Raw genomic sequence first — 13822 nt, 5'->3', positions numbered from 1 at the left:
TCATCCCAGTGGCAACTCTATATCCTGTTATATCCTCTATATACTGAACAGAGACTTCCTGTAGACACAGGCTGCGCTTCCTGGGCTCTTCTGAAGCACTTCCCTCTTGAATGAGGGGGCGGGAAGCCAGAAGTGGCTGTTTGCTCAGGAAAGAAGCTAATGGGGGGCACCCAGGAACCCCACTGGTGACCACCATGGTGCCCACAGGTACCACACTGGGGACCACTGTACTAGATAACCTTAAGAAAACCTGCTCTTTCAGCCTGCAATCTGTTGATATATATAAATGAGACCAACAAGGCTATTGTTAAGGATAACAAGATAGTGTGTGTGAGGTGTGTGAATAGTGGAAGGACTATATAAATGCTAAGTATTATCCACTTGGACGAAGCATACCTTCAAAGCTCCACACCAACAGACAAGTGATGCATCAAGTGGAGCATTGTGCTATATGCCTGTTGGATCCTGATGTGCAGAATCCAAACTGGGGTCATGCTGAGTCAACATCTGAAAATGGTGATCTGGTACAACACTGTAAGGATGTGAAAGGCACGCATTCTCCAGTGCTTTTCTCTAGGATTTTAGAGCATCCTTTACGCGACAGCACAGCACAGTGGATCAAATGTGTTGCTTGTGGGGATATATTAGCTTTCCATGATCACCCCCCACCCACAGTAAGGGGCAAAAAAATAATCTATCCTACCTTGCTTTAGTGTAGGTATCACATGAACACCTGAAGCTATCCTCTACTGAATAAGATCCTAGGTCCATCAAACACAGTATTTATTGGAATATTTGGTTAATATAGCAGAGTTTGCCCAGTCATAGAACACACATGAACACATGAAGCTGCCTTATACTGAACCAGACCCTCGGTCCATCAAGGTCAGTATTGTCTACTCAGACTGGCAGCGGCTCTCCAGGGTCTCAGGCAGAGAGGTCTTTCTCATCACCTACTGCCTGGTCCCTTTAACTGGAGATGCCGGGGATTGAACCTGGGACCTTCTGCATGACAAGCAGATGCTCTACCACTGAGCCACAGCCCCTCCCCGAAGAGTGATATTGAGTGCAGTAAGTAAATCTCCCAAGAATATACAAGAAGTATATTGCAAAAAAGTAAAATTTACATTTATTCAAGTAGACTCAGTTCATATTCAGGATGCAGTCGAGAGGAGAGAGGGAAGTTTAATCTAAAGAGTCATTTCCCTGTCACAAATGGCCAGCTAACCTGGCAGCAGTTTTATTTATCTTATTTATTTTATTATCTTATTTATTTTGTTTACTATATTTGTAGTCAAATATATATTTGTCAAAGATAGGGCATTTTGGAGAACATTGATTCATAGGGTCGCCATGAGTTGGAAGCGACTTGACAGCACTTAACACACACACATATTTGTAGTCTTCCTTTCTCACTGAGGCTCAGAACTGATTACACATTGAAAGTCAATTACCCCGACCTGGATAGGCCAGGCTAGCCTGATCTCATTAGATATCAGAGGCTAAGCAGCCCCTCCACAAATCTTTCTTTACAATTAGAGAACTATATCTTCTGGGCATGGAATAGGGGACCCTGGGGGTGTGGAGGGAAGATAGTTGTGAATTTCCTGCATTGTGCAGGGGGTTGGACTAAATGATCCTGGAAACCCCTTCCAACTCTATGTTTCTATAAGGCTATTCAGATGTAGGAATGTCAGAGAGAATGGCTGATGTGTCCTCTCTGAGACTGGGAGAGGCTTCACTGACATGTTTCTTCCCAGTGTGAATCCTTTGGTGAGAAACAAGGTGTGCTCTCCTACTGAAGCACTTTTTACACTCCATACATTTATATGGTTTCTCACCTGTGTGAATTCTTTGGTGGGAAGTAAGATTGTGATTCCTACTGAAGCTCATCCCACACTTCAGACATTTATATGGTTTGTCCCCTGTGTGAATCCTTTGATGAAAAGCAAGGTATATTTTCCGCCTGAAGCTCTTGTTACACTCCAAGCATTTATATGGCTTCTCCCTGATGTGAATCCCATAATGTACTGAAAGGCCTGTGCTCTGACTGAAGCACTTTCCACACTCCAAGCATTTATATGGCTTCTCCCCTGTGTGAATCCTTTCATGAAAAGCAAGGTGTGCTTTCTGCCTAAAGCTCTTTCCACACTCCAAGCATTTATATGGCTTCTCCATGATGTGAATCCTGTGATGTACCGAAAGGCTTGTGCTCTGACTGAAGCACTTTCCACACTCCAAGCATTTATATGGTTTCTCCCCACTGTGAATCCTCTGGTGACATGTAAGGTCTGTCTTCCGACTGAAGCTCTTTTCACAGTCCAAGCATTTGTATGGCTTCTCCCCAGTGTGAATCTTCTTGTGAGAAGTAAGGCCTGTCCTGGAAGTGAAGCTCTTCCCACACTCCAAGCAGCTATAAGGTTTTCCCCCTGTGTGAATCCTTTGGTGAGAAGTAAGGCTTGGGCTCAGCCTGAAGCACTTTCCACATTCTAAGCATTTATACGGTTTCTCCCCAGTGTGAATCCTTTCATGATAAATAAGGTATGTTTTCTGCCGCCAGCTCTTCCCACACAGCCAGCATTTATATGGTTTCTCCCCAGTGTGAACTCTTTCATGGCGAGTGAGATGGTCATTACTCCTGAAACTCTTTCTGCAATATAAACATTCATATGGTTTCTCCCCAGTGTGAATCCTCTGATGAGCATTAAGGTGTAGACTGAGGAGATTCCTGCCTGGAAAGGCAAATGATTTCTTTTGCCACTGCTTTCCTTCCTTTTTTGTTCTACCTTGATTTCCAGTTTCTTCTTCCACTTCCATCTCCTCATCTCCTCCAGCATTCACTTCATTTTGTTCCCCCTTGTCTCCTTCTGGAATACACAGAGAAACCTGTAAAAGCCCAGGGAACAGTCAACCAGCAGGAGAATAGGGAAGGGGGAGAGATGGGTTGTAGCCCTTGGTGATGCCACGCCTCTCTAGGAAACTCTGTAAACTATGGTAAAACCATAATTTATGAGAATTCCCAGAAAGGACTGACATCACTTTAGGGTTTTCCCCAGAACTGACATTAGTCTGTAGATTTCCCAGCAACCCATGGAGAGGTGTGGTGTCACTTCCAGGTTTTCATCCCAAGTGGCATTACGCTATAGCACAATGGCCTTTTTAATTTATTCCCCATGGCTGCTCCAAGCTGCAGCAGGAAACAAGAGTCAGGAGTGGGGTACTCTCCACCCCCCCACCCAGGGAATGGCAACCTGGGTTTAAATTATGGCCTGGAAAGGTATCAGCTGGATATTAGGAAAACATTTTTTACAGTAAGAGTTGTTTGACAGTGGAATCAACTACCTAGGGAGGTGGTGAGCTCCCCCTCACTGGCAGCCTTTAAGCAGAGGCTGGACAAACACTTGTCAGGGATGCTCTAGGCTGATCCTGCATTGAGCAAGGGATTGGACTAGATGGCCTGTATGGCCCCTTCCAACTCTATGATTCTAACCCCAGTCTTTGATTATTTATTTATTTACTTTATTTATATCCCACTTTTCTCCCCAGTGGGGATCCAAAGCAGCTTACACGAGTCCCTTCTCTCTCAGATTGCCACCTGTCTAGCCAAAGAAAGCAAAGGAGAAGATGACAGTAGCAATTGGGGTAGGTTCATATAGAAGCAGGTGTTCCTTAAAGTATGCTGGTCTCATACCACACAGGGCTTTTAAGGTAAACACCAAAACTTTGAATTGGGCCCAGAACAAATTGTGTAGATGGACAGAGACTGGAGTGATGCACTCCATATGACCCAAACCAGTCAACATCCTAAATGCAGCATTCTCTACTAACTGAACCTTCCAAACACTTTACAAGGGCAGCCCCATGTACAACACATTGCAGTAATCTAATCTAGATTTTCCCAGGGCATACACCACAATGGCCAGATCTTTTCTGCCCAGGAAAGGCTACAGCTGGTTAACCAGCTGGTCAAAGGCACCCCTGACAACCCTATCACCCACTAATCCAATAGTAGGGTCGGTCCAGCAAAACCCCCAAGCTACAGACCTGTTTCTTCAAGGGGAGAGCAACCCCATCCAAAACAGGGGACACCTCAAAACCTGGATCAGTCCTTCTGGCCCCCAGTAGCACTTCCATCTTGTCAGGATTAAACTTCAGTTTCTTTGCCCTCTTCCAAACCTAAACTGCCTCCTGACACCAGTTCATACAGCCTCCCCAGGATCAGCTTGGAATGTGAAAGAGCCAAGTGTTATCTGCATTCTGATGACAACCCAACCCAATCTCTGGATGACTTCACCTAGTAGTTTCAAGAACCAGATGGTTCCTTGTGGGAACCCACAGGCCAGAGGCCAAAGGGCCAAGCAGCATTCACTCCGCACCACCTTCTGAGATCTACCCTCAAAGTAGGACAAAAACCACTGCAGAACAGCGCCTCCCAGTCCCAACCCAGGAAGTTGATTCAGAAGGATACCATGATATTTATTTAAAATATAGAGTATCCCTTATACAGGCATTCCATATCCAGACTGTTCCAAAAACTGGACCCTTCAAGCCAGCATGCAGATAGATCCATACTGCCTGCTTTCAATGTTTCCTCTCACCTAAAAAAATAAAATAGTGTACACTGAATTGTAGGTTGAGACTGAAAGCCTGCCGTTGTTAGTTAGTTTGTTGTTGCTCTTGTTTAACAGCTGATAACAGGTATTCTGGTGAAATAGTTACAAATTTGTTTTCTGATGGTTCAATGTACACAGAATTTTTAAAAATATTGTTTAAAATTACATTCAGGCTATGTGTATAAAGTGTATCTAAAAGATAAATGAATTTGGGTCCCATCCCCAAGATATCTCATTACGTATATGCAAAATCCCAAAATATTCCAATATATGGAAGGTCCAAAATACGGACCCCTTCTGATCCCAAGCAGTCCGGATAAGGGGTACTCAACCTGTATGTGTTGCCTTTCTTCCAGCCAACCCAGGAGCCAAACATCAATGGTATCAAAAGATCCTGGAGGATCAACTACATTAGTTTGCAGTGTAAAGAGTAATTTATTCTCTAGGGATCTTAAAGAAGTGAAATTTGGGGAGGGGGGCAGAGATAAGGAAGAGACAGGGATCTCTACCAGAAAGTTCTCAGGACGCTCACAAAATGACTCAGGAACTTCCACACAGCAGCCTGCCACATGCTTACCCTCAGAGGCTAGGTTCCCAACATTTTCCAACATGACTGGAAACCCCAGAGGCAGACTGATCAATACATTTTGGGTGGAATTAAGGCAGAACCACAGTTCTCATACCCTGAGGGGTCTCCTTCCTCCACACATTTATGGAAGTACCTGTTGACCGCATCGCTTCCTTGAAATCCCTAACAGACATCTCATCCACTTCCTCCAGCCAGGAGATGAGGTCAGGTTTGGAGGTCCAAGAGCTTTCTGGGAGGAAAAACAACGCAAATGGACTAGTCACATAGAATTATAGAGTTGGAAGGGATCACCAGGGTTACCTAGTCCACCCCCCTGCACAATGCAGAAATTTCAAAACTACCTACACCGCCTACACCCCCAGTGACCCCAATTCCATCCGCAGAAGATGTCCGAGATGCGCTCCCTCTCATGAACTGCCTAAGGTCATAGAATCAGCATTGCTGACAGACGGCCATCTAGTCTCTGCTTAAAATCCTCCAGGGAAGGAGCGCTTGCCACCTCCCAAGGAAGCCTGTTCCACTGAGGAACCTCTCTAACTGGTAGAAAATTCTTCCTAATGTCTAGATGGAAATTCTTTTGATGTAATTTTAACCGGTTGGTTCTGGTCCGAGCTTCTGAGGCAACAGAAAACAACTCGGCACCATCCTCTATATGACAGCCGTTCAAGTACTTGAAGATGGTTATCATATCCCCTCTCAGTCTTCTCCTCTTCAGGCTAAACATACCCAGCTCCTTCAACCTTTCCTCATAGGACTTGGTCTCCAGACCCTTCAGCATCTTTGTTGCTCTCCTCTGGACACGTTCCAGCTTGTCTACATCTTTCTTAAATTGTGGTGCCCAAAACTGAACACAATACTCTAGGTGAGGTCTAACCAGAGCAGAGTAAAGCGATACCATCACTTCGTGTGATCTGGACACTATGCTTCTGTTGATGCAGCCCAAGACTGCATTTGCCTTTTTAGTTACAGCATCACACTGCTGACTCATGTTCAGTGTTTGGTCTACTAAGACCCCAACATCCTTTTCGCACACACTACTGCTCAAACAAGTCTCCCCCATCCTATAATTATAGCATTTAATACATCCTATGATCCCTAATGTAGATATTTTAGTGGTCAAAGAAGAACCTTCCTTTTTCACCTGTTCCACTGAGGAACCGCTCTGTTAGAAAATTCTTCCTAATGTCTAGACGGAAACTCTTTTGATTTAATTTCAACCCGTTGGTTCTGGTCCGATCTTCTTGAGCAACAGAAAACAACTCGGCACCCTCCTCTATACAACAGCCCTTCAAGTACTTGAAGATGGTTATCATATCCCCTCTCAGTCTTCTCCTCTTCAGGCTAAACATACCCAGCTCCTTCAACCTTTCCTCATAGGACTTGGTCTCCAGACCCCTCACCATCTTTGTTGCCCTCCTCTGGACACGTTCCAGCTTGACTACATCTTTCTTAAATTGTGGTGCCCAAAACTGAACACAATACTCTAGGTGAGGTCTAACCAGAGCAGAGTAAAGCGATACCATCACTTCACGTGATCTGGACACTATGCTTCTGTTGATGCATCCCAAGACCTTTGAGACTGTGTCCACACTGCCCACCAACTAGCTTTAAAAAAAAAAAAATTCATTCTCCAGGGAACTTAAAATAAATGAAATATGGGGGGAACATAATAAGGAGTGGATACAGCTCTCTACCAGAGAATTCTCAGGATACTTATAAAATGATCATGGACCATCCATACACTATCCAATGACTTGCTTACCTAGAGAGGCCACATTCCAAAAATTCTGCAGCATGACTTCCCTGTAAAGAGCTCTCTGGCCCGGATCCAGCAGAGCCCACTCCTTCTCCGTGAAATACACGGCCACCTCCTCAAAGGACACGGGGCCCTGGAAGAAGGAAAAAGCGTTCACTATCAACAGCTCAGTCCAGCTTGGGAATTTTATATTTTTGCGCAGGGCAAGATGCTGCATGTGGGGAAAGGGAGTGGAGTTCACAGCCTACTTTGCTCTGACATCCTGCACCAGCTGAAAGGCTCCTACGGCAAAGAAAGGAGGACCCAATCCGTTGCTTGTTCACCTTCCTGATCTGAGCCTTAACTCAGAAAAGCTGTTTCCATTGCTCTGCAAAGAAGTGGTGATCTGGATCTGTTGAGTGGTGACCTTTTTTTTTTACTTCTGAGCAAGAGAAAAGGAGTGAGAAGATTTCTCTCAGATTCACAATTCCTATCTCAGGGCACCGACGTTCCCACTTTGTTCTCCTGTATGCGGGAACAATCCTAGCAGATCTAGTGTAGTAAGTTTTTCCTGAGCTAGTCCCTACTTTCTCTAATGCTAACATAAATCTGACACCGCTTTGAAGGTGCCAGAAGTCTCCTTCTGGATTTGGTTAGGGTAGCCACCCCCTCAGGAATAGTAACAAAATGGGATTTTAGGCTAAAGTTGCTTTCATGTGACTACAACTAAAAATATCCCTCACCTCTGTGTAACCAGAGGACTTACGTGAATGTGAGGCCCAAGCTCAGAGCATAAGGCTTTGCCTCAGTATGGACTTTCACGTGTCTCATGGGTAGGGTTGCCAACCTCCAGGTACTAGCTGGAGATCTCCCGCTATTACAACTGATCTCTGGCGATAGAGATCAGTTCACCTGGAGAAAATGGCCGCTTTGGCAATTGGACTCTATGGCATTGAAGTCCCTCCCCTCTCCAAACCCTGCCCTCCTCAGGCTCCACCCCAATAAACCTCCCACCGGTGGTGAAGAGGGACCTGGCAAGCCTACTCATGAGGGAGTCTACTTGTTTGCACCATTTGCCACATGCATGCGTTCTGATCCTCCCTCACATGTGTTTTCTTGTGCTGAAGGAGTGTTTCCCACACTCGGGGCACTTGCTTACCTTCCCTGCCAGACGGGCTCCCTGGTGTGTAGGCAGGGGGGCGTTCTGACTGGAGCATTTGCCACAATCCGAAGTACATTGATGTGGGTTCTGTCCCGCATGGCTCTTCTGGTGTATGAGGAGGTCAGAAGAGCAAGAATACGTTTTCCTACACTGCGAGCACCTATATATTTGCTCTGCTATATGAGTCCTCTCGTGCACCATCAAGGCTGAAGTCCCTTGGAACATTTGTCCGCAACAAGAACAAATATACATTTTTTCTGCCATTTGGGGATTCCCAACAAAGTTGATGCTCTGACGGAAGCAGGTTTCACACTCTTGGTCCCTCAGTGTTCTTTCAGGCCTCAAGAATCACTCATGCAAGTCCAGACTTCCAGCATTTGCCTCCCAAACCAAGGCAAGTTCAGGTCTTCTTCTCCACAAGATAATTCAAGTGACTTTCTGTGAATTTCAGGGCCCCGGAAACAATTCCCTTCAGATCCTTCTAGCAATACATCACCAGCTCTTTTCCGCAGACAATCCTCCTCCTATTCCAGCACTTGGGTATTATATCCTGGAATGAAATTAGGATATTATGAGCAACAATTTCCATAGCAGTGATTACCCGGCATCCCTTCTAATTCAGTACTGAACCAGTGTGTGCTGCAGTGGCTGGAGCATCAGTCCTTGATTAGGGAGGCGAGAAGCTGCCCTTTTCTCCATGGGAACTGATCACTGCAGTCTGGAGATCCACTGTTATTCCAGGAGATCTCCAGGCCCCACCTGGATGTTGACAATCTTCTCCCTCTCACATAGGGTTGCCAACCTCCAGGTAGTAGCTAGAGATCTCCTGCTATTACAACTGATCTCCAGCTGATAGAGAGCAGTTCCCCTGGAGAAAATGGCTGCCTTTGGCAATTGGGCTCTATGGCATTGAAGTCCCTCCCTTCCCCAAACCCCGCCCTCTTCAGGCTTCGCCCCAAAAACCTCCCGCCGGTGGTGAAGAGGGATCTGGCAACCCTATCTCCAGCCACCACCTAGAGGTTGGCAACCCTATCTGTGGGTAAACCTGTTACATTGTGTTAACTTTCTTGTAGATAAAACTCCCTGCATGCAGAAAAAGACCCTATCAGGAAGGAAACCGGACTGGCTCATTCCCTCTTGACATGCTAACGACTGCTCTGTGGGGTGATGTGGTTTATTTTCTTTACAAAGGAGAGTCACTGCTGAATTGCAGGTTGGGAACTTTTTGAATAGAAATGTCAACACGGTAAAGGGTAAAGATCATTCTGTCGGAGGAGAGGGTTACGGATTCCGTGGACTGCCAAAAAAACAAATCAGTGGGTTATAGATCAAATCAAGCCTGAACTGACTAAATCAATGACTAAACTGAGGCTGTCGTATTTTGGTCACGTCATGAGACAACAAGAGTCACTGGAAAAGACAGTCATGCTAGGAAAAGTTGAGGGCAGCAGGAAAAGAGGAAGACCCAACAAGAGATGGATGGACTCAATAAAGGAAGCCACAGCCTTCAGTTTGCAAGATCTGAGAAAGGCTGTCAAAGACAGGACATTTTGGAGGACTTTCATTCATAGGGTCGCCATGAGTCGGAAGCGACTTGACAGCACTTAACACACCCAAAGATCGTTCTGCGGGGTGATGTGCCTCATTCATTGATGAACCAAACCCCGCCCTCCTCAGGCTCCGCCCCAAAAACCTCCCGCCTGCAGCCAAGAGGGACCTGGCAACCCTCCTCTCCCAGCACAGGTCAAGTGGCTCACGCAGCCCCCCCCCCCGCATCTTTCCCAGCCAACCCTCCCATGTCTTCCTCCACTTCAGCCAAGGCACCTGACCTGGATGGTCCAGGCTAGCCTGATCTGGTCAGATCTCAGAAGCTAAGCAGGGTCAGCCCTGGTTAGTATTTGGATGGGAGACCACCAAGGAAGACCAGGGTTGCTGTGCAGAGGAAGGCACTGGCGAACCACCTGTTAGTCTCTTGCCATGAAAACCCTATAAGGGGTCACCATAAGTCGGCTGCGACTTGACGGCACTTTACACACACACACACATATATATATGAAATGATGTGGTAAATGGGGGTTCGTGGGGGGAGAGAGAGACCCGAGATCGTTATCAAGAAAAACAGTTTATTTGCAGCTGCTGACTCAGAGGCCCTAGTGGGCAGAAATCTCTGAGTCCCGATTGTACTGAGGCAGAGACATTTATCCAAATTCAAGTTATGACGGGATATCAACATTCTGTACATATCTGATTGTATTACAGACAGAGGCGGCGCAGTACAGTTCAGTTCTATCCAGTTTCTCCTATCATTGTTGATCGTTCACTCTGACACTCCATGACTCTGAACCCACTGACTTAAAGCACACAGAGAGCAAGCCTGTATCTAGGTAGACATTCCTTCCCCCAGCTTCCCTAGCAGTCTGGATGCCAATTATTACCGGGAGATCTTTTGGCCCACTGTGTGTGTGTATGCGCGTGCGTGTGTGTGTGTGTGTCTGTCTGTGTGTCTGTCTGTCTCTCTCTCTCTCTCTCTTATATATATATATATATATATATATATATATATATATATATATATATATATATATATATATATATATATATATATATATATAGACTAACAAATGATAGATAGATATCTCTCTCTTTATATATATATATAGAGAGAGAGAGAGAGAGAGAGAGAGAGAGAGAGAGACTAACAAATGATAGATAGATAGATGATAGATAGATAGATAGATGATAGATAGATAGATAGATAGATAGATGATAGATGATAGATGATAGATGATAGATGATAGATAGATAGATAGATAGATAGATAGATAGATAGATAGATAGATATAATTTGTTAGTCTTTAAGGCGCTAGAAGGTAGTAGAAAAGAGCAAGAGTCCAGTAGCACCTACTGGACTCTTGCTCTTTTCTACTAGCCCAAAATGCAAGCAGCCAACGGCTCAGAAGCGCCAGCAAAAGGGAGCCAAACCAAAGATCGCCCCCCACCCACTCACCCACCCACCCAAACCAGGCTGGGCTCCAGCTGCAGCAGCTCCTTCGGCCATTCAAGCAAAAACAGGCACACGAAAACGTCCAAACTCTCCACCACCAGCCCTCCCGGGGAGCCCCCGCCCCTTACCTGCGGGAGGACGGTCAAGCGGAACCCGGACAAAAGCGCACGGAGAGCCCCCTCCCCAAGAGCTTGATTCAAGGGGAAAACGTGCGCGGAAGGAGGGAGGTTCGCTGCGCTCGCCCACATGCGATCGGGACGACGCTTCCGTGGGGAGGGGGCTCAGGCAGGCATTGGGCGGAAACCAATGGTCGTTTGTGCATGGGGGGGGGGTTTGGATTTGACGCTATTTAGGTGCACCTTTCCCCCCCTCCAAATTCTCAAAACTCAACAGTAAGCCCCACCCCCCACCCCGGTGCGGAGTTGTGAGAAGTCGGAGGGGGAAAACGCGCATCTCGAGAGCTGCAAATCCAAGGCAAACCCTCCCCGTGCATAAATGGCAATGGAGCATCCTAGATCCTGGAGTTAGTATGGTGGTTCTCTGTTTTAAAGGCTGAAGTTGGTTCCTTATTCCCAGTTCGTTCCCTATTCCCAGTTCCTTATTCCCAGATCCTAGTTCCTGAATCCTTTTGAGGACATTTCAAAAGCTCTGCACCCCAAAATATGGATTGGACCACGGGTCCAATCCATATTTTGGGGTGCAGAGCTTTTGAAATGTCCTCAAAAGGATTCAGGACCACGGTCCAATCCATATTTTGGGGTGCAGAGCTTTTGAAATGTCCTCAAAAGGATTCAGGACCACGGTCCAATCCATATTTTGGGGTGCAGAGCTTTTGAAATGTCCTCAAAAGGATTCAGGAACTAGGATCTGGGAATAAAGGAACTGGGAATAGGGAACGAACTGGGAATAAGGAACCAACTTCAGCCTCCTTCTGTTTTAGCCTAAGCAGAGGCTTTGCTTAACTGCCTTTGTGCGTTTTCTGTTCTGTTTCCCCTCGCCTTATGGCGAAACCTGCCCGAGACGGTCAGGAAAGGGACAATTCTCCTGACATTTGGCAAATACGCAAAACTGAATTAGGTAACAGGAAATAGGGCTATAAAGAAATAGCTGGGAATGATGCTTTAATAAAGGGATAGGGTCTGTCGATTTTACGATGTGGGGGATACAAAAATGTAACTGGTAGACATTCTGTCCTTTGCAAGCGTTTTGCATTTCAGTTTCTCAGGTGGACAAATCTTCTCCTTATGTTGGCTCACGGGCACAACTCAGAGTTGTGTGTTGTTATATTGTTGTTTTTGGTTGTTACTTTAACTGCTTTCTCCCATGTATATACATACATACTAGACTCCACCACTCTTTATGCTTGCCAAACCCCATAGTTCGCTGTTTTATAGGGTCTCTGCTGCTCTATGCTCCGTGGGCTAATCCTTAAAAGTGGTATTTGGTATATTGTTATGCTGTGATAAGTGTTTTCAATAGTTGCTTCCTCTACTCTAGAGCGGTGGTTGGCAACCTTTTTTCACTTGTGTACTCCTTGGCAGTCCATTTACATAAATTGTACTTCTCATATTACCAAAATGTTTGTAATTAATATAGTTGCTGTTATTTCCAATGCCTTTTCCTTCCATTATTCAATTTTTTCCCAGTGTACTCCTAAATATCCTTGTTTGTACCCCTGGAGGTACAAGTATCTCAGGTTGGGAGCCACTGCTCTACCGGGGGGGGGGGGGGATACAAATTTGAAGTACTAAATAAATAAATAAATAAATAAGACAGCAGACTTACAGCGACCCCCTAATGCAGTTTTCAAGGCAAGAGACTTCAGAGGTGGTTTGCCATTGCCTTGCTCTGTGTCGCCTCCCTGGACTTCCTTGGCAGTCTCCCATCCAAGTTCTAACCAGGGATGATCCTGTTTCACTTCTGAAATCTAATAAGATCAGGCTAGCCTGGGCCATCCAGGTCAGGGCACAAGCAACCATAGCGTGGATGAACTGTCACCGTGCCTGTGGGCTAATGTGCAGTCCTTCTCCCCAACCCTCTACTTATTCTGGCTTGAGCTGTTTCTATCTTTACAGGGCGCACAGGAAAGTGGGAGGAAATACCCTCAGCCGTGATAAGGCACAGCCCTATAAGATCAGATGGTCATCTTTTCTAGAGGGCACAGAGAGATCTGACTAACCAAGTTCTAGTCCACTAAAGCTGCTCGCCACAAGAAATCTCTCACGTTTTAAGATGCCGCAGGCCTCTGTTTTTTTTCTTCCCTTTTTGCCTTTGCTCTAACCAACCAATCAAACACAGATCTCCATTAGCCATCGAAAGGAGAGCTGGCCAAGGGTTTTTGGCGCGTTAGATGAACTATGACTTTGATGCCCCTTCATTCAACATATATACACAAACGTAATGAAACATCAGCCAGCTCATTCCAAATCTTGCAATCCTAAACGGGCTTGTGTGCATGTCAAGTGCTGTCAGGTCGCAGCTGATTTATGGTGACCCCATGAGGCAAGAGATGAACATCGGCAGTTGGCCATTGCCTGCCTCTGCATAGGAACCCTGGACTTCCTCGGTGGTTTCCCATCCAAGTACTAACTAGGACCAACCCTGCTTAGTTTCCAAGGTCTGACAAGATCAGGCAAGCCTGGGCTACCCACATCAGGGCAACAGAATATGTTCGTTCTTTTAAAATGCTATTTATAGCAGCCATATGCAGCTGCTTTAG

The 13822-nt window shown here is 45.9% G+C and overlaps 1 protein-coding gene and 1 non-coding gene across 2 annotated transcripts; both read right to left on the bottom strand.

Moving 5' to 3' along the window:
- Positions 1-974: 974 nt before the first annotated feature.
- TRNAD-GUC (transfer RNA aspartic acid (anticodon GUC)) lies at positions 975-1046 on the bottom strand. Its single transcript has one exon. It is a non-coding gene; the product is annotated as a tRNA-Asp (tRNA).
- Positions 1047-1674: 628 nt separating this feature from the next.
- On the bottom strand, positions 1675-12480 carry LOC130472801 (zinc finger protein 501-like). The gene is made up of 7 exons (XM_056844242.1): positions 12445-12480; positions 11115-11231; positions 6965-7091; positions 5336-5431; positions 2787-2867; positions 2032-2489; positions 1675-1974 (listed from the first exon to the last, which is right to left on the bottom strand). Exons 1-7 carry the CDS (start codon positions 12478-12480, stop codon positions 1675-1677), a joined length of 1215 nt encoding a protein of 404 aa, XP_056700220.1.
- Between the last annotated feature and the right edge of the window lie 1342 nt (positions 12481-13822).

Source organism: Euleptes europaea, chromosome 1, assembly GCF_029931775.1.
Source record: "Euleptes europaea isolate rEulEur1 chromosome 1, rEulEur1.hap1, whole genome shotgun sequence".
NCBI classification, from domain to species: domain Eukaryota; kingdom Metazoa; phylum Chordata; class Lepidosauria; order Squamata; family Sphaerodactylidae; genus Euleptes; species Euleptes europaea.
Note: the sequence above shows the minus strand (reverse complement) of the source record. Positions and strands in the feature narration are given on the sequence as shown.

Excerpts from the sequence above, each read along its gene's own strand:
- LOC130472801 (XM_056844242.1), bottom strand. The coding sequence starts at position 12,480 with ATGGGGTTTGGCAAGCATAAAGAGTGGTGGAGTCTA. Across the intron at positions 2,868-5,335 it reads GGAAGCGATGCGGTCAACAG|AAGGAGACAAGGGGGAACAA; the intron begins GTACTTCCATAA and ends TGTGTATTCCAG. Across the intron at positions 2,490-2,786 it reads AGAAGAAACTGGAAATCAAG|AATGTGGAAAGTGCTTCAGG; the intron begins GTAGAACAAAAA and ends ATAAATGCTTAG.